We start from the raw sequence: 20,048 nt of genomic DNA on the forward strand, positions 1-20,048 counted from the left end.
AGGAAAGCCATGAACAGAAAACATAAAACTAAAGACTTGGGTGAGACCAAACACATCAATAGTAATAATACATGTAAGTGGTTTAAAGTTTTAGATCGGGTTTTCAAAAGCTCAATCTGCAAGCTGTTTACAAGAACTATGCCTGAAACAAAATGCTCCAAAAGGAATTTGGGTTTGTAACTGAACCAGGACAAAATTGCTTTGAGCTAAAATCCAGGTGGCAACAGCAAAGCCAATCTGAGCACAGTGTCCTCAGGAGTATCGGGGAGAGATGGAGTGGTGTGGGTGAAATGTACCTGAACTGAGAGAAGGGAAACAAAAGGCAACACCTGAGGACCCCTGCCTGGCATGGATTCTATCAGATGTGGTGACATCGGGCCTGCTGAGCTGGCCCCGCCACTGGGGCATGCTGAGATGGCAATTAAGCCTGGGCATGGTGGTGCGTGCCTGTAACCCCAGTGCTTGGGAGGCTGTAAACAGGCGGATCACTACTAGCCTAATCTAGTAGTGAGACCCTGAACACCCTGTAGACCCTTCCCTAAAATAAAAAATAAAAAATAAAAAGATGTGGTGACATCAAGAACCATCGTCAGAGATTATTTACTACTTTGATTTTCTAGCAGAAGATGAATGGATATTAATGAGTTTACCTCTGGTAGCAGATGACTTTGCTTCTACCATGAGCTATTTTGACAGGATCTTAAAGGGAGTCACCACTCACTAAAGGTTCTGATTTCACCATCAGAGAACCCTTAGAGAGCTATGAACAGCCATGGCTGCTGCCTGCCTTAACAGTCTTACCATATCCAAACAAGGTTTTTTTGTTTTGTTTTGTTTGGGGGGGTGGGGGCAGGGAGATAACGCAGCAGTGTAAGTGCCTGCCTGGTAAGTGCAAGGTCCCATGTTCAATCCCTGGTATAAAAAAAAAAAAAAAAAAAAAGGTTGTTTTTAATGAATTCTGTGGTAGGGGCTCATTAGCTGACTGGTGCATCTTGGAATCTGTGTCAAAACAAGTGCGCTGTGCCAGGCGTTGTGCCAGGGTAATCCTCCAAACCAGCACAGTTTCTCTGTTCATCTATGTAGCTGGGGATGCACTACACAAGCTCAGTGGCAACTCAGACGGAACTTCCATGGGCAGAAGCGGACCCTGCCCACACATAGCATAGAGCCACATAGCATGACCTGGAGACCTCTGACTCCTTTAAACCAAACTCCCTCTACTGCAGCCCCCAGTTCACTTACACAGCCATATTTACCCAGGTTTCTCACAGCAGGTTTCTCCCAGCAAGTGATGTTTAATTTCGGTCAGGTGGCCGAGGGGGATGTTGGAATGTGCATGTAGTTTGGACTCATATGCGTGTGGTCAGATCTAAGAGGTGGCTGTGTCCATACAGAATAGCTCTGAGCCACTCTGGAGATTCACTGCTAATGGTAACTCTGCAGCCACATCTTCAAGGCAGGAGTGAAAATCAGAACAGAGCCTGTGATTGACACCACCAGAAAAAGCCACAGGAAGATTCGGTCAAGAACTTGAGCTACAAATTTCCAATCTTGCACTACCTGTAAGAGAGGAAAAAAAGGCTGAGGAGATAGCTTGGTGGTCTAAGCACCTGCCTGGCAAGCGCAAGAACCTGAGTTCAATCCTCAGTACTGCATTCCATGCCAACCCAGCGCCCCACACTGAGCCAGCCACTGAAACTGGGTATGGTGATGCATGCCTACAATTTCAGAGCTGGGGAGGCTGAGACAGGAGGATCACTACAAGTCTGAGAAGTGTATGAAGACCCTGTACCAAATAAATAAATAAATGAGTTTTTAAAAAATTTTTTAAAAAGGAGAGGAAAAAGATGGCTTTTATTCACAATGGTATGCAACTGCTCTAAATTCATTCAGAGATTGAAAAAGAGCAATGTTCAGAGTACAGCACTTAAGTTTTCAAAGTGTATCTAACTCCTACACCTACCCCTGCTCACCTATAATACAGGTTCAGATTCCATTCAGTGACATTGTTGATCATGTCTCAAAAAACAAGAACAAAAAAACAGTTTGTAAGTCGAGTGTCTAGGAACATTGTAAGTCGAGTGTCTAGGAGCACTCTCATCAACACTGAAGAAGTAAAATAGAATGATATAATCATTTATGTATTCATAAGAATTATTGATTAAAATGGGAAAAGCCTGATTTTTACATATATAAAAGCTAGCATTTTACCTCAATGTTCCCTGATATCCATATGAAATTAATCACAAACATAACTTTAAGAGTCTTTGTGGCCAAATGTCCCAGGTCTTTTCCTCCACTCCACACATGGATATGGCTGGCATAGGGCAGAGTGACGGACATGGCTGAAGTTGGCACCACCAGTGAAATGCAGTCACGCAAGGAAGGGAGGGAAGAGAGCAAGAGCCTTTTTCAGGAAGAGGAGCCAGGGAGAATGTTATGAGGCCTTGTGCGAGGTCGGAGCAGGGATAGGCCAAGGGGCTGAGGGGGGCTGAGAGAGAAAGGTAGGATCTATGTTTTAAAGGAAAATAAAAGTCCCATTTATAAATGGTCCCCACCATATAGTTTCACTAGAAACCTTTCCCTAGGGCTAAGGCCCACAGTGGGAACCTCTAGTGCATGGGCAGTCAGGGAATCAGCCATGACGACAGGCTACTGGGGGCTCCACAGGCCCTGATCAGTGTAGGTGAAGGGTGACCCGCACATTCTAACTTATGATAGTTTCCAAGTGTGGTGGATTTGGGGTGGTTACTCCATCAGTAGTTGAGGACCTTCCGTGCATTGGAATTTTGTAACAATAGAAAGGAAGACGTTATCAGGGGCTGGTCAGTGGCTGGCATGGAGCCAGACTGCATTCAGAGCCTAGTGAGGGTCAGAAACAAAACTTTGGGAAGAAACACAGAAATGAGCTACATTAAAGTATTTAAAAAAAATCCAACCCAAAATCATGGGTTTAGTCGTGACTTTAATCCTCTTACCTACATTTTGATGAATTTTCTAAATTTCATGTACTATTTTTATAATTAAATTTTTCAAAAAAAATCTTTGCATTAAAATTTTTTTAAAAAATCTTTGCATTGATGTTTCATAAAAAAATAAAGACCAAGCTGAAATGCTCATTCTATAGCAACACATTTCTGGTCCTTTAAAAACAAAACTACAGTGGATGAAGACCGTGACGGACAATTGAGAGAGTGGAGAGGCAAAACACAAAAAGATATTTCCAGAACAGTTCTTCTGTGAGGGTATTTCTGGAATCAGGCTATTGGTGCTCATTTTCACTAATTTTAGGATACAACAACTGGACACTGGAGATTGTTGTAGAGATGTGACTCATGAGCATATACCGTGGGCTCACTGTGCATATCTTATATTCTGCCATTCATTCTTCAGCACAGAAGGAAGGATTTTGAAAACAGGTCAGGTTAAGCATCTTGTCTCCAAGCTACATGGCAGAAGGACGAGACATGAGCCTAGGACTGTTTTGACTTTGTGATGCATACTTTTTTTTTTTTTTCTTGAGGTGGGATCTTGCTGTGTTGTTCAGGCTGGCTTTAAACCTGTGGGCTTAAGTGCTCCTCTTGCCTCAGTCTCCTGAGTAGCTGGGACTACAGGTGTAGGTCATTTTCTCAGCTTCACATTTAAAAAAAAAATCTATAAGCTAAGTAACCAGATCCTCTTCCCTCAGCAAAATATCAGTTACAAGAGAAAAGTTAACATTAATTTTCAAATCTGATTTTTCTGCACTTTTGTTTCTCAATACTGCGTAAGAAAATATCTCTAATACCATGAAAAATAGAAGATAAACTATCAGAAAGACCAGAAAAGCTATAATTGAAATATTCAAAATGGAATCAAGGAATTATAAAAAATCTCTCTTAGTCTATAATTGCTTCCCTTTTGCACATTATACTTTTGTGACTTTCTTTTTAAAGATTCATAAATAAAGACCCTACTGTGTGTCAGGGTTTGTTTTAAGACTGGTATGAATACAGATGATGGCTGATGATGTCACATTTTAAGCAATAATAGCATTGTGTTATAAATAAATGCCACAGTAGTCGTCTTTTGTGCCCTCACCGGTCCCCTGCTGCGAGTGCATTCCCTCACCTGGCTGATAAAATGTTCTTTCCTCACGTGCCTGGAGATGTACCGGATGGACTCCGCAGCCTTCTCCAAGAAAGCAACCAGAATCTTTTCTCCATTGTTAGTTTCTTTCCGTTTCTTTTTATCCAGAACTTTAGCTTTCACTGTTGGATTACTCCTCTCTGTGTATGGGAAAGAGTAGCGATCCACATGGTCTTTCATACAAAGTAACTGAGGAAGTTTTTGCAGAAATAGCCTCTTTACCCAGGGTGCCATGGGATGGTAAGTGGAGGAAGATCTGTGGTGGACATTAATTACAAAGACAGTAACAATAATTGACAGGGTAACAAATATCATAATGAACAACAGGTACTCTCCAATGAGAGGAATGACTTTGGAAGAAGATGGGATTATTTCTTCAATCACTAAAAGAAAAACTGTCAGAGAAACTAAAACAGATGTCGATAAGGAAAGTTTTTCTCCTTCGTCAGAAGGTAAATAGAACACAAGGACTGTTAGAAAAGACAACCCCAGGCAGGGGATTATTAGAAACAGAGTGTAGAACAAAGGCAGCCGTCTCAGGACAAAAGAATAAGTAATAAATGGGTATGAGTATAAACCTTCTCTTCTGTTACCCTTCATCCCTTTTGCATTTAGTATTTCCCATTCTCCATTATCAAAGAAGTCTTTTCTGTCAACATTTTCATTTATCAAAATGAGGTCAACCATGGTACCATCATATGTCCAGGACCCAAACTTCATGGAGCAGTTCTGCCGGTCGAATGGGAAAAATGTGACATCCATGGTGCAGGAGCTCTTGTAGCTGGCAGGAGGAGTCCAAGTGACTGTTCCATTGGCTTTCACTATGACCTTGGTCATGAGGGATCCTTCAAAGCGTCCATCAGCACTGCCACAAAAGGGGTTTCACTTTAGTGGTTTGCTGCGCACTTGGTAGTTTCCAGTGTTGTTCCTACCACCACACTATTTGTATTTTATAACTTTACTTCTATAATGTCAAGCAACATTTTAAGAAGAAAAAATATTTAGTGCTTAAAGCTGAATATTTCTCTTTAATTATTTTGACAAAATCAGACTTTTCTACAACAGATGCTAACCATTGTATTTTTCTTCTATGATACTTACTTTTCAAAGAGAACAATGTCAGGAAGCCAGAGAGATTCTGATGGGACTTTAATGGAATGAATTCCACCATACTCGTCAGGATTCCAGCGTAGTTTGTGGTCCGTCCATTCCTGCATAAGGTGAATACACAGTCATTCTGTTCTGAAAATCAGTGTGTTGCACCTTGGGCTTTTCGTATTTCTGTTCATTTACTAATCCACTGTTTTACTGAGAAAGAGAAATTCACCCAGGTTAAATGAGTAACCTCCCTGGGAATTGAGGCATCTAGGAGGGAGAAACCTGAGCCCACCGGGCCTGCAATCCTCCCCAGCACACACTTTGCTTGTCTGTTTGTATTTATATCCAAAATCCCACGACCTCCACAGTGAAGTGGCTCAGCAGCAACTGCCATGGGTTCTCATTCTCTGCCCTTTCTCTCTTTTTCTTTCTCTCTTTCTCTCTACTAGGGACTCAATGCTGGGGCATGGCATTCTGGAGCTGTATCCCCATCCCTTTTGATTTTCCAGACAGACTCTCACTAAGTTGCTCAAGCTTGAACTTGTGAAATTTCAGCCTCAGCCACGCCAGAGGCTGGATTACTGTTAGACTCCACATGCTTATGTATTTTTCTCATGATGAAGAAATCACTTAATGTGGGAGTTTTTGATACATGTTTTATGAGGGCAGACCTAGCCAGATTAATAACCCTGACAATATGGTGACCAGATGAGGGAGGTTTCAAGGGTGATGTTCGGATGACCTAGTCATAGCAGAAGTGAACTTTAAGTTTTGGATTCAAACTCTTATGAAACCTGACCTAAAAATAAAACTTGCATTATCTTGTCCCTCCTGAGGACAGATGGGCAGTCATGCGGATGATGGCAAATGACATCTGAGGCATTAGGAGGATGTGCGCAGTGTGAACTTCCCGGGGCCCCAGGATGCCAAATTCGCCATTAAAAAATCAAGAGCCAGCAGATGGGCGAGTTTCACTAAGTGATAAATACTGAAATATGTATGATGCTGAAAAAATGCTGGAGTGAAGATCCCAGAGGAGACATTTTCTTCCTGTGAAGCTAGTCATGAGACATGATCACTGAAGAACAAATTGTGAAGAGTATGGATCTCCAAAGAGTTAGAATCTAAGTAGTAAAAATGACTTCATGCAAAATAATTCATACAAAGATTGGCAAATTAAAAATCAAATTAATGAAATATTTTCCATATTTAATAAGTGCTTGCAGGCTTCTCTTTATTTTCTCTGTCAATTTTGAAGGCAAATACAATTTTCTTCCTAGGAACAACTTGTCTCTTGCTGAGGAGACTGTTGCTAACACCAGCAGATCTGAATCTCAGAAATGCAAAAGAAAACTCAAAATTGCATTTTTTGCTTGCTTCACTTCCACTTACAGTAAAACTGAATTTATGAGTACAGTTTCATACATAAATAGTTGTACTATCACTCCCACAGTAAGATGATGGTTTTCGACTTACCACCACAAAACCACTGGTTTCTTTTCTCTTCCCATAAGTCTGACTTTTCCAGAGTGTCTCATAACTGCTGTGGTCTCACAGCATACAGACCGCTGGTCTTGTCACTCAGCGGGTGTGTGGCGTCTTCAGGGTGTCGTGTCTATGTTCATTGTTACTGGGAGCCACGTTCCACTGCACAGCTTATTCACTCATCAGGGTGACGTTTGAGTTCTTCCAAGATTTGAATTGTTATAAATAAAACCACTGCAAACTTTTTACATATTTTATTAAGTAAAATAAGTTCTTATTTCTCCTGGATAGGTGAAATAGGTGTATGTTTAACTTTACACAAAATTACCAGTTTTCTAGAATAGCTGAATCACTCCCTTCCCACTAGCAGTGTTTGAGAGTTCCACTTCTTTTTCTTTTAAAAAAATTTCTGGACAGGCCAAATACCTCAGCAGATTAAAGTGCCTACAAGCAGGCTCAGGGGCCGGAGGTTTGATCCCCGGGCCTGCTGTGCTGGCCCTGCCCCTGGGGCACGCTGCAATGGCAATTGAGACTGGGCATGGTGGTGAGCATTTGTAATCCCAGCATTTGGGAGGCTATAAACAGGAGAATCACTATGAGTCTGACCTAGTAGTGAGACCCTGAACACTCTATAGACCTTTCCCTAAAATACAGAAAAAAAAAAAATTCTTCTTCTTCTTTTTTTGATCTTCTTTGGCACTTAATTTTGTTCCATTTAAAATTTTACCTATACTAGAATAGATGTGACATGTCCTCTCTTTGTAGCCCTTGACGTGCACTCGAACAGAAGCCAGGCAGGCAGCACAGACTTACTTGGGAGGTTGAGCCCAGCCAAATCTTGTACATATTCTTAGTCACGTTATTCTTTTTATGACTGAGTTTTTAAGACTTCTTTATATATTCCAGATAAAAGCTCTTTGTCAAATGTTTCATTTACAAATATTTGCTCACATTTTGTCTTCCTTTTCATTCTTTTACAGGGTCTTCTTTCACAAGACAGAAGTTCTCAGAATTTATTTTATGAATTTATTTGTATAGATTTTGTCATGTGTAAGGAAAGTTTTGTCTAACTCAACTCACCAAGATCTTACACATTTTTTTCTTAAAATGTCGTCCATCCACAGTTCTACAGGTCTAAGATCCACTTTTGGTTAATTTTTTTTAAGGTACATGTGTTCCATTTCCTTTTGCAGAAGGATGATCAATTTTTCCAGCTCCTTTTATAGAAAAGACTACACTTTCTCCAGTGACTTACCTTGCACATTTGTCAAAGATCAATCATAATATATGTGCTTGGCCTGTTCGTGAAGGAGTTCTGTTCTGTTTCATTGGTATGTGTGTCTGTCTTTTCCCTATTATCACAGTCTTTTTGCAGAACCAGGGATTGAACTTAGGCCCCTGCACTTGCCAGGCAAGCATTTATTCTACTGAGCTATCTCCCTGGCCCCTATCACAGTCTTGATTACCATAGCTTTAGGATAAGTTTTGAACTCAGCTTTGAGCCTTCAAAATGTTTCCTCTTAAAAAAAAGCTTTTGGCTCTTTTAGCTCCTTTACATTTCACATATATATTTAAAAATCTGGTTACTGCATACAAAAATGTTCTGATGATACTTTAACTGTGATTGTTCAAATATATAGATTAGTTTGAAGGGAAGAAATAGCATCATAATATTTAGCTTTCAACCCTGGGATATCATTTATATTTCTATTTATTTAAATATTCTCCAATTTTGTTTTGTAATTTTCAGGTCACAGGCATTATACATATTAATTACATTTCTACCAGAGTAGTCCACTTTTTTCAATGCTATTGTTCATTAGTCGGACATAAGTGTACAGTTAACTTTCATATATTGACTTTATAACTTATGACCTTGCTTAGCTTCCTTAATTTTAGAAGCTTTTCAGTGTATTTTCTGTGTATAGTTTTACATCATTTACACATAGTCCTATTTCTTCTTTTCCATTGTAAATACCATTTATTGTTCCTCCCTGCCCTAATTCACTGGCTAGGCTTTCCATTATGACAGCAAAGGGAAACAGTGACAGCGAACATTCCTACCTTGCTTCTGATCTTTGAGAGAAATTATTAAGTTGTTCAGGATTATATATTTGGTTGTAGACTTTTTGGTAAATGCATTTTTATTAGATTAAGGAAGATTCTATCTGTTTCTAGCTTGCTGAGTTTTAAAAATCGTGAATGAATGCCAAATTTTGGCAAAATCTTCTTAGCAATTACTGAGCTTTTCTTCTTTGCAATACGATTTTTCTTCTTTATTGTATGGTTATTCTTTCTTGTTCTGTTAATATGATGTACTACACTGATTGCTTTTACAAATGTTCAGCCAGCCTGTGCTTCTGGGTCAGCCTCACGTGGCCATGCTGCATTACAGTAGTGTATCATCTTTTACTTCTTATAGGAGAAAAATCAGGAGGCATGTGCCATATGGAAGAGAATATGTTGACGAGGAGAAAGCAGTTCTGATGTTTTCTTGATGATCCCTGAATGCAAATTAGAAGACAGTTCAAGCTTGCTCCAAAAGTTTGCGAAGTCAATGAAATAGATGGCACGTCCTTTACGCTTTTGCTGCTACCAATATGTTTTTTTAAAAAAATCTTTCATTTGTAGAGGTGAAAGCCTGTTCTTATGAATCTCCACATATCTGATTCATTTTTTTGGACTAATCATAAGAGTGGGAAAACCCCACAGATTTTCCTCTTAGCATGATAAAGTAGTTTTCTGTGGTGGAAGATAGGGAAGTACCTCCATAGTAGAATGTTGGGCTAGCAGGCACAAGGCCCTGGGTTACATCACCAGCACCACAAAAAGGACAAAAAAAAGAGCTAGGCTAGAGATGATGTCACATGGCTGTAATCCCAGCACTCTGGGAGGCTGGGGCAGGAGGATCACAAGTTTGAGCCTAGCCCAGGCAACTTGGCTGCTTCACAATGCTCTGTCTTTAAAAAAAGGAAGAAAGAAAGAAAGAAAGAAAGAAAGAAAGAAAGAAAGAAAGAAAGAAAGAAAGAAAGAAAGAAAAAAAGAAAGAAGAAAGAGAAAAAAGAAAAAGCTGGGAGATCAGTAACAGCTATGGAGAAATATTTAGTAATTCTTCAAATAAAACTATGGCATACTTTAAAACCATTCTTTTCATTACTAATCATGGCCATGGTAATAGTAATTTTAAAAATTATTATCTGTTATGGCTTGTGCCTAGATGTGCCCCAAAGCCTCCTGCAGTCATAGTAGGAATTTTTCAGAGGTGGTGGATGTAGAGTGTGTGATTCTGGGATTGAGTCATGGTGCAAGGCTAGGGTCAAGGACTCTAGGGGTAAGGGTATGAGTGCTAACAGCCTGAATAAGAAGAGGGAAAAGGAGATGTGGTCTTGGAGTGTGTATACTCTGCAATGCCTGGCTCCAAGCAGGGTGGTGACCACTACAGACTGTGAGCCAGAGGTTGGGACTATAACACAGCGACTCAGCACCTGCTTGGCAAGTGCAAGGTCCTGAGTTCGACTCCTGGTACTAAAAAATAAAGAACACACTAAATAAACCTTTCCTCCTTTAACTTTGGATATCAGGTATTTCATCTCAGCAATGAGAAAAGAAACTAAGACACTGTTATTGATAGTGGTATCAGTGAGGCATTGGCCCAAATGTTTTATATTTGCCAATTTTTAATATTCCCTGTTATCAGAGGAGTACTGGGTGAGGCTGCTGTGCTCAGAGACCTCGGGGCCGCACCATGAGGCAGTGCGTGGAGCAGGATTCAAGACCCCAGCCCGTGACAGCGCCTGTTCTCCACTCTGACTCTCATGTACTCCCCGGAGGGCGCAGCCTGGTGGCCTTGATGCTCCATCAAAGCCAGATCCTGCAAGCATTTACCTCTCCTCAGACTACACTCCAGTGGAAAAAGCCTCTGCCTGCTGCGTGTAAGCCTCAAGAGTCAGCGCTGACAGGCATTGCAGCTGCCCAATTCCTAGAAATCTTAGCAACTGTGAATCAGGCTAAAACAGCACACCCATCTCTCTTCTGTTAGAGAAAGAAAACCAAGACAATAATAAAACAGAAAACTGGCCTTTATAGTAAATAGAATAGGTGCTACAGGGTCGGCCTGCGCAGCGGCCGGGATTCGATACCCTACGTGCTGTGCCGGCTCCGCCCGCGGGGCGCACTCAGACAGCCATTGAGACTGGGCATGTTGGAACGCGCCTGGAATCCCAGCTCTTGGGAGGCTGAAAACAGGAAAATCAGTACGAGTCCGATCTACACAGTGAGACCCTGTAGGCCCTGTCCTAAATGCTGAAGAAAAAAAGAAAAGAAAAATAGGTGCTAAAAGGTGGTAGAATTATGCTTGCAAAGGAGCTTGTTACACTGTGTCCAAGTTTGGTGAGCTCAGCGGAAATCGAAGCGTTAATGGGAGCCATCGGCTGATCCCAGAGTAAGCCTGTGAAGGAAGCGGCCTAAAAAAGGATCTTCCTAGAATAAGGAAGAAACTGGATTAGGAAGTAAGGTAGAGACGCACAGCGCTTCGCCTCCCTCTCACTTTGAAGCAGCTCTGGGAGCTCCCTGCTCCCTGGGCTGCACTAGGGCCTGAACATCACTACAGCCTGCGCTCCAGCCTCCATGCAGAGAGGAGGAGAGGTGAGGGGCCTCCAGGGCAGCATAGGCTGGCTGCTTTCTTTGAACACTGGAAGCATTTGGAGATGGGAGCCACCCTGCTAGGGCAGGCCTAGATGAGAACGGAGTCAGCCAGAGAACGGAGCCAGGCCTAGAGAAGGGAGCCCAAGCACTGGACTAAGCTAAACATCAGCCAGCTTCCCCTGGCCTTTCCAGACTGTAAAAGCTGAAAAATTCTCTTCCGGCTGAGGATAGGCTGGGTCAGGTCTTCCTGTGGCTTGTAGCTATCTTGGGAAGGTCCCAGGAGAATCCAGCACACAGTCCAGCAGGCTGTACTCAGCAGCAGGCCTGAGATAAAGCCCATTACTCGGGTGGTCATCTTTAATGTCACTGAGCAACCTAGTGAGCCCAGTCCTGGAGCTCCATCTGAAGCAAAGAGGTTGTTGGAAACAAAGCCACCTGCTTCCTGGAGCCCCTATGGTTCTCTTCCTGACACAGCCAGGCCTCACCTGTGCAGAGCTCTGCACTGTAAAGGAGGGAGAAAATCTAAAACCTTCAGCTTCTTCACCTGTGGCAGACTGCAACAGACACACCCCAACTTCATGAATAGTTCTAAGGGAACTGGGGTGAGCCCTAGAGGGAAGACTTCTAACAGCAGGGTTCATAGCTGTCACTGGCTATAACAAGACAGGTAGTGGAGATGGGACTCCAGGTTTTTGAACCATTCATTGAGCACAGATTCTGGTGCCATAACATGGGGCTCAGACAACAAACAAGTGACCTGACAAATAATACCTGCCTCTGGTAACAGATGCTGTAGAGGAGGTAGTTTGGCCACATGATGCAGAATAGCTGTTCAGAGAGGGAAGGTGATTCTTTTCTTTGGTGGTGGTGGTGGTGCTGGGTATTTAACCCCGTGTTCACACTGAGTTACATTCTCCACCCTTTCTTTTTTTTCTCGCTTCCCATTGCCCTTTTGAGATAGGGTTTCACTTAGTTGTCCAGCCTGGCCTCAAGCTTTCAATCTTCCTTCCTCTGCCTCCTAGGTGGGTACTACTACTACACACACTTTCAAGTCCTCTGTCTTCTTTGCTACAGTGCAGTGGGACTTTCTGTTCACTTATACATGTTCTTTGAAACCCTAGCCACACCTGGAGATTAACCTTCTGTTTCTTCCTCTCCATAGTGACAGATTAGCAATAATGCCCCATGTTTGTGGAGCACATTCTACCAAGGCTTGAAGCCCTTGACAAACATTGGCTTCGCACTGCAGATGCTGAGAGCTGTATTTTTGCAGGAAGTAGGAGAGCCAAGATAATCCAAGCCAAATGTCAGAGCTAATCTTTGACTCAGAAAAAAAGTGGAAAAGTGCTCCAAGTCTAAGTTTCTTACTTTAGAAAAGTGCAATTTCAAATCTGCATCCCCTTAAAATTGTCTTTTGTGCTTACCTATATTATGTAAACTAGCACTCATAAATGTTTTTTTTTTTTTTGCTCTAGTCAAGGGAGGGAAACTTTATTCAGGCCCCAAGGCTGCAGGCGTTGGGCAGGTGGTGCCCTTCTGGGCGAGGGGCTGGCTGAGCTTTATTTGACCTTCTTCTTGGGGCGCAGGTTGTTGGTGTGGCCACACTTCTTCTTGCGGCAGTTGACAGCACGGGGGTGCAGGCGGGCATAACACTTGCGGCAGATCATCTTGTCACAGTTGTACTTCTGGGCAAGCTGGCGCAGGGATGGCTCGATGATCCCACCTCGCAGGCGAAGCACCAGGTGCAGAGTGGACTCTTTTTGGATGTTGTAGTCAGAGAGGGTCCGCCCATACTCCAGTTGTTTGCCGGCAAATATCAGACGTTGCTGGTCAGGGGGGATGCCCTCCTTGTTTTGGATTTTGGCTTTGACATTCTCGATGGTGTCACTGGGCTCAACCTCGAGGGTGATGGTCTTGCCCGTCAGGGTCTTCACAAAGATCTGCATGTCTGCGTCTGCTCGGCCGCCTCGTTGAAGAGAAAGAGGGCGACCTCATAAATGTTTATCATGTCAAAATTGTAAAACGTTTTCACTTTAAATCTCTCAATTATTCTTCCTTTAATACTAAGACCAAACAAAAATGAATAGATTAAACTCATAACCCCATTTTGGTGGATGACAGGATGCATACATGATTTTGGTCCCAAAGATTACAACAACGTTGAAAAATTTCTCCTGCCTAGCCACAGGACAGCTGTGGTAACATCACAGCACAATGCATCGCCCATACATTTGTGGTGATACTGGTGGTGATGCTGGTGTAAACACGCTCGCTGAGCCGCTGGTCATATGAGAGTGTGGCACATGCAATGCATGATCCCCGGTAACCGTGAGTGATGGTGCTCCTGGCCCATGTGCTCACCACACTGCACTCTTTCATCACAACTTGAGACGTGTGTGTATTTAGCTGAAAGCACCTTCAAGGCAGGCCCTTGAAGAACTCCAGGAGGCAGTTTCCATAGCCATAGCAGGGCCCAGCTTATGTTACGCCTGAAGACCCTCACTGGGACAGGAGGAGGTGAAAGCCTACTGTAAGTTTTGGCTTTTAAAGTTTTGGCTTTTCCCTGTGTTTTTGTTTTCTTTTGTTTTGTGGCAACAGGGGTGAAACCAAAGCTTCAGTTCTTCTAAGCACAGGCCCTACTCCCTGGGGACCTCCTCCTGCACCAACATCATAGTTTCTAACAAAAGCATTTTAAAAGTAAAATCGTATGTATTTTTAATAGAAAAAATTATAGAATTATGATATGAGGAACTATTTTTGTACTTTCATGCCACCAATTTGTGCTTTAAGCTAACTGCTATTACATTGAGAGTGGAAAAGCAAAAATAAATTTAAAAGTTTATAAAGCGAAGAGTTGTGGTAAACCTACTTATTAATGAAAAAATAATGTTTTAAAATAAATTTAATGCAATGAAGTGTTCAGTGTTTACAAATTCTATGGCAGTGGACAGGTACATTCTGGATATGTAGGGCCCCCTCCTCCTGACTCACCTCAGAACTCCCAGATCTGTGAGGGCCTTTACATAGGAGCTCTGCACTGGGGCACTGGGGCTTATTTTTGGGGGGATGTTTTTACTGTACCCTTTCTATGTTCAGATGCTGAAGCAATCATGTTACAGACCCCTGAAGGGGTCAGCACAGTAGCAAGCACAAGGCTGTAGCCTAGGACCATTGGCTCAAGCACGTTTCAAGTTGGTTCCTGCCGGTTAATGCTCTATGATTGCGTTTCTGGCCATTGCTCTGCTTTGTGTGCTTGGGATGTCCTGGACATCCTCAGTTCAATTAGATAAGAAAGTCTTCAAATCAAGTCAATGCTGGTTCATTTTCATCTTAAGGCAACAGCCTGATATATCATATACTTCGTATTCTCATTGATCCCATGACTTGTGAAGACTGAGAAATGTGATTTGTCATTAAGGATGGAAAAGCTTAGGGAGATGGGAAAAAGAAATGACATTTACTGAGCTAGTTACATGGATACCCATGATCTCACTCCACCTCCACCCAGCCCTGTGAGCTGAGATTTGCTTGTTGTGTAGATGAAGAGATTGAGGGTCAGAGGTGGAATGACTTGCTCAGGTTTATGTAGTCAACCTTGGGACACACTCAATTCTTATCTAGGGTCCACTCAAAAAAAAAAATCCAAGGTCAGAGGAGGAGGAGAGAAAGGTGGCCAGAAAGTTCTTGGGCTTAGAAGTGCCATTCTTAGCACGGATGATAGACTTTTGGGACGATCACTAGTCCCAACACTTGACCCTTCCGTAGCTAGTTTATTTCTTATTTTCTTTCAACAACCAGCTCTAAGGTTCTATCTAAATAGGACTTCACTGTGTTTACTCAACTTTTTGTTGCTCTAAAACAGAACTCAGCTTTTGGAGAAATATTACCAGTTAAGGTGCTGACCTTGACAGGTCTCTCAGCAGCTGCGTTTTCCTTAGTTGCTGTGGGGACAGGAAAGCCATCTGTGTCTCATGCACAGGGTGCTGGCCACTGAGAATTCTTATCATTTCATTCCTGTTCATTTGCAACCCTGTCCAGCTCACAGTCTGGCACAGCACCCAGCTTGGAGCAGGTGCTCAGTGAGCGCTTCCTGAGTACCACTGCATCCATTGTCACACCAATATGAAAGCATCAAGGCAAAGGGTCCTGCTCTTGTGGCATTAGAAAGAAAGTTGGTCTCATGCTCCATTTCCTTTGTTAAGGTGCTTGTGATGCAGTTTCCTAACCTTGAGCGCGATGAGGTGCAACTTGACAGGCTAGGGCACTGAATCCTTCCTCGTGAGTGTTTGTGAGTCAATGTTAATAATATATTTATGGTTTATAGGGTTTGGATTACTCACTGGAAGCACAAAGGAGGAAAGAAAATGAGGTTGCAAAATAAAATCAATAATATAAAAATAGCTTCATGTGGAAATCTTTCTCGGGATGTCACTAGATTTGTGTCTTACGAAGGTCTTTGGTTGAAAGGATAGAAAAAGAATGTCTACATGTGCCAGAGGACAGCTGTGGAAACAGGATTAGACAGGAGGATTAGGTAAAACAAAAGCAAAGCCAGAGAGAAGGCCCCAAGCACGTACACTCTACAGAACAGAGGGTAGAACTGTATTCCTTGTCCAGTTACAGATCAGAGTACTGGTCAGTGCGTGGAGGGAAATGAAGAAAGCAGAGGGTAGGAGTTTCTGTCTTCATTCGGATTGCAGTACTCTGGGATGGATAGGCAGCTTTGGAGTCATGTTATGGGGAACAGGACTTCAGTGGTTTGTAGCTTCTATACCTTTTTGGTTTGCAGAATTCCTTTTGTCTTGTAAGATACAATGTAAACATCTCCTCTCAGGAACTTCCCTTTCTCCCTGCCTTGTGGTAGTTTTTTGTATTATTACAAGACCTTCTGTATTGTTTATCATGTAAACAGTGCAAGTGATTACTTTTTAAATATTTAATGCTTTGTCCTCTCCTTGAAGGGATGAATGGGACTTTATCTCCAATATATCGGCTCTGCCAAAGTGCCTGGCTCTCAGTGGACCCTACTGAGTGAATGGAAGATGTAGTGAACCTAACTTCTTTGTCTTCTGCACATTGTTTGGTTCCTGCTGCACAAGAAGTCCCAGAAGCCTTGAAAGTCAGGCTTAGGAAAGGGACTTCCCAGCAGCAGTGCTGAGAGAGCAGTCAGTCATTTCTGCCGGTTCCTGGCAATGACCCGGGGGCAGGTCACAACAAGCCTCCAGTCCTTGGGGTAAAGAAGAAAGGGGACATGACAACAGAAGGTACTTTACAGAGGAGCTGGGAGAATTAGAGAGCTCATCCTATGGCCACACAGCACAGTGCTCAGTGAATGTGCAGGATTGTCATTAGCTTCTCTAGAGGTAACCTCTGAAAAAGTCAGTGGTACTTTTCTTAAACTATCCATTTTATTTTCTTTTTTTGTCCCTCTCCTCACTTCCTTTCTTATTGATACTGGAAATTAAACCAGAGCCTCACACGTACTAGACAAGCACTACACCACTGAGCCACAGCTCTATACCTTTTATTGTGTCTGTCACTTTTTTCATCCTTTTAGCTCTATGAAAGCAAACATGGAAAGTATAAAAGTGAATCAAGGTCAAGTTTAAATGCCTGCTGGTTTGCAGCCTTCTCTCTGTGCACTGTCCACCCACAGGAGCGCCTTCCTCTTTGGCCCCTGCAGTTTGCACCACAACACAGTACTCATCGGTACTTGTTGGTTGTGTCCGCTGTGACGTTTCCCACCCCAAACTCAGTCCAGGTGGACAGATGTGGCTCTGAGCACCTTCTCTGTATTCATGTGGTGTGGGAAGCTCACTTTCTCCTACTTTGGCTGCTCCTAGGATTTAGATGCAGACCTTCGGGTTAGCAGGGAGGCTGGTGTGGCAGAAAGGGCCTTTGCCAGAGGATAGGAAACCCAGGTGCCAGCCAGGAAGCCCTGGCTCTTCCTGGTGAAATGAGGGCAGTGTCCATTCAGGTGGTTGGCAGCTTTAACCAGGGGACAGAACAGCCTTTACAAATTAAATACAGCGAAAGCCCATTCATCTCATAGCTTATGTGAGCCTAACTCAGCCGCCTGTCAACTTGTTCCTTGGTGGTGGCTCCTCCCGCTTTCTTTGGGGTGAGGGGGTCAGGATTTTAGTCCTGATGTGACAGAGCTTTCCAGACCACTGTGGTTTGGGGGAGTGACTTGGGTGGAAGTCATTCTGAGAGCTGTAGCTAAAGCCCAGAGAGCTGTGGCTTCCACCCCTTTCTGTCCAAGCCTATTCTCTTCAGCTAAAATGATTGGCTTTCAAAACTGCAAGAAAAATGATAAACACCCACTATCTCAAAATTAAAGTTCCTACAGAAAGAAATTAAGAGTTTAGCTTCATCAAGCAGTTGAAAAGAAGGTCTGTGAGAAGAAGGAAGGTTTTCTTTGCTTTTATTAGTAAGGCACTACCTCTCCATGTCTTTTTATATTTGATTTTGAGACTGGATCTCGCTAAGTTATCCAGGTTGGGCTGAAATTGAGATCCTCCTGCCTCAGTCTTCAGAGTGCTGGGATTGCAGGTGAGTGCCGCCATATCTGGTTTTATTGTTTACTTGTTTGTTCTTTTTTTAACTTCCTAAACATATTTATACTTTAAGATAAAATCCTAGCTTCTATTCTCTTGTGTTAGCACAAATGTTGAGCTTCTTATTGGTCTTTATGAACTCAAAGAACTCTAACTTCCACAGCCTCTAAATTGCAAAAGTCTAATATTCTATCTCTGAAGAATGAGATGGGTATACTGTGAGATATGTTTATTTAAATTGCACTTTCAGGGCCAGCCAAACAGCTCAGCAGATTAAAGCACCTACAAGCAGGTGCAGGGGCCAGGGGTTCAGTCCCCGAGCCTGCTGTGCCGGTCCCGCCCCCAGGGTGTGCTGAGATAGCAATTGAGACTGGGAATGGTGATGCACACCTGTAATACCAGCTCTTAGGAGGTTGTAAACAGGAAGATCACTATAAGTCCGATCTAGTAGTGAGACACTGAACACCCTCTATACCCTTCCCTAAAATACCAAAATTTAAAAAAAATAAATTGCACTTTCATATGTAAATTTCCACCTCAGTGTTTTTTCCTGGATATTTTTATTTGTAAGTAAAACAGTACACAGATTCATTTTACCACTTGCTATCGTGCCTACTAATGGGAAAAGAAAGTAGTAAAATGTATAATAATTTTTTAATTCAGGGGCTGGGGAGATGGCTCCGTGGAGTAAGCGCTTCCCTGGCAAGTGCAAGGGCCTGAGTTCAATCCCTGGTTAAAAAAAAAAAAAAAAAAAAAAATTCTAATTCTGATTCATGTTTTGGGTGGGAAAAATTTAATGACATCGAAGGACACTTAGGAACCTGCTCTGTTTCTTTTATCCATAGATCCTTACAAACCATTGTCAGAAACAACTGAACATTGTTTCCAGAGTCTCAATAGATAATTAATGTATTCCAGTATAAGCAAATGAGAAGTATTATATCTGTATAACCTAGATATAATATATGATCAGGAATATTGGAAATCTACAGATAGATCATGCAACATCTGACTGTTCCTTTAAAAAAGAATAGCTAACAAAACTGAAATAGACAGTAAGCAAGGAAGCCAAAGCTCTATACACTCAGTCACTTGTGCTTTCTCTTTTCTCAAAACACTGTAAAGTTGGCTTTTGAAAGGCAACTATTTACTGATAACTTCAGAGCAAGCTCCTCCCCACAGAAATGTCTGGCCTCAAGAGACAGGGGATAGGTGACACTCATCTGAGGAACACCCAGAACACCTCTGTCGGGAAGACAGGCACTCACTATGGGCCTGGGCTTCTGTGGACTTGGAAGCTGAAGGGAAGCCTCTGTTATTCCCTCCTGTGGAGGTCAGGGAGTGACAAGAGGCATTGGAAACACTCTTCCTGTGGAGGATCAGAGGAGAGAATGAACTTAGGCCCCACTTGGAATCTCGTCTCTTTCTCTAAGCCCCCCGGGGCCCCTGGGTTAGGCTACTCTGTACAAGGTTCTTCTCCACCCCACCCCCACCCCCACCCTGAGCAGCAGCTCTGCACAAGGAGCAGCCCTGGGAAGTCCTAGACATCAGGGCTGCTCTGTTGAGGATCTGCCTGAGGTGGTATGAAGCAGACAGTGATAGCTGGCACAAAGTAAGTTGAGAGTCTGTCACAGGCCTAAGTGACTCATGGCAAGGATGGGCAGACTTGGGGACATTAATTCCCAGGCCAAAGGCCAGGACCAAAACCAGCAAGTGGCATGTAGAGTCCTGGTGCCTCAAAGCAAGATAAGTACCACAGCTGAAGACTCTGTGACTCGCACCCAAATTCCTCCCAGATCAATGGTTGCAGTTAGCAGACAAACACATTACCATGGCCTGTTCCTGTGTGCTTTTCCAAAAAGGCTTTGTCCTTCAGTCCTTGAGCCTTGCCTGTGTCAACAGTTCACCCCATCACTTCCTGCAGCCCACCAATGTACACACACACACACACAAGCTGTGTACCTAACAAAGGCCAGGACATCATGCTTTGGAGCCTTAGTCCTTCCTTGGAGTCTTAGTCCTTTCTTGCCTTTAACCATCATGGTTGTAACTAAAATATGTATCTTCTCTATGTTCTACCCCCTCATTGTCTCCCCAAGGAGATCTGTGGCCCTAAGCCAGGGTACAGGTACCGCT

General features: G+C 42.9%; 1 protein-coding gene and 1 pseudogene across 1 annotated transcript in view; both read right to left on the reverse strand.

The window, feature by feature from the left end:
* Nucleotides 1-1,425: 1,425 nt before the first annotated feature.
* Nucleotides 1,426-20,048, reverse strand: part of Chrnb3 (cholinergic receptor nicotinic beta 3 subunit) — a 34,278-nt gene continuing 15,655 nt past the window's right edge. Inside the window, exons 4-6 of the mRNA XM_004633112.1 lie at nt 5,230-5,339; nt 4,111-4,993; nt 1,426-1,560 (exon numbers count right to left, since the gene is read on the reverse strand). Of these exons, the coding sequence (XP_004633169.1) occupies nt 1,426-1,560; nt 4,111-4,993; nt 5,230-5,339 (1,128 nt within the window). The remainder of the gene's footprint in view (nt 1,561-4,110; nt 4,994-5,229; nt 5,340-20,048) is intronic.
* LOC105742427 lies at nt 12,890-13,339 on the reverse strand (annotated as a pseudogene).

Source organism: Octodon degus, unplaced genomic scaffold (genome assembly GCF_000260255.1).
Source record: "Octodon degus isolate 3935 unplaced genomic scaffold, OctDeg1.0 scaffold00051, whole genome shotgun sequence".
Taxonomy (NCBI): domain Eukaryota; kingdom Metazoa; phylum Chordata; class Mammalia; order Rodentia; family Octodontidae; genus Octodon; species Octodon degus.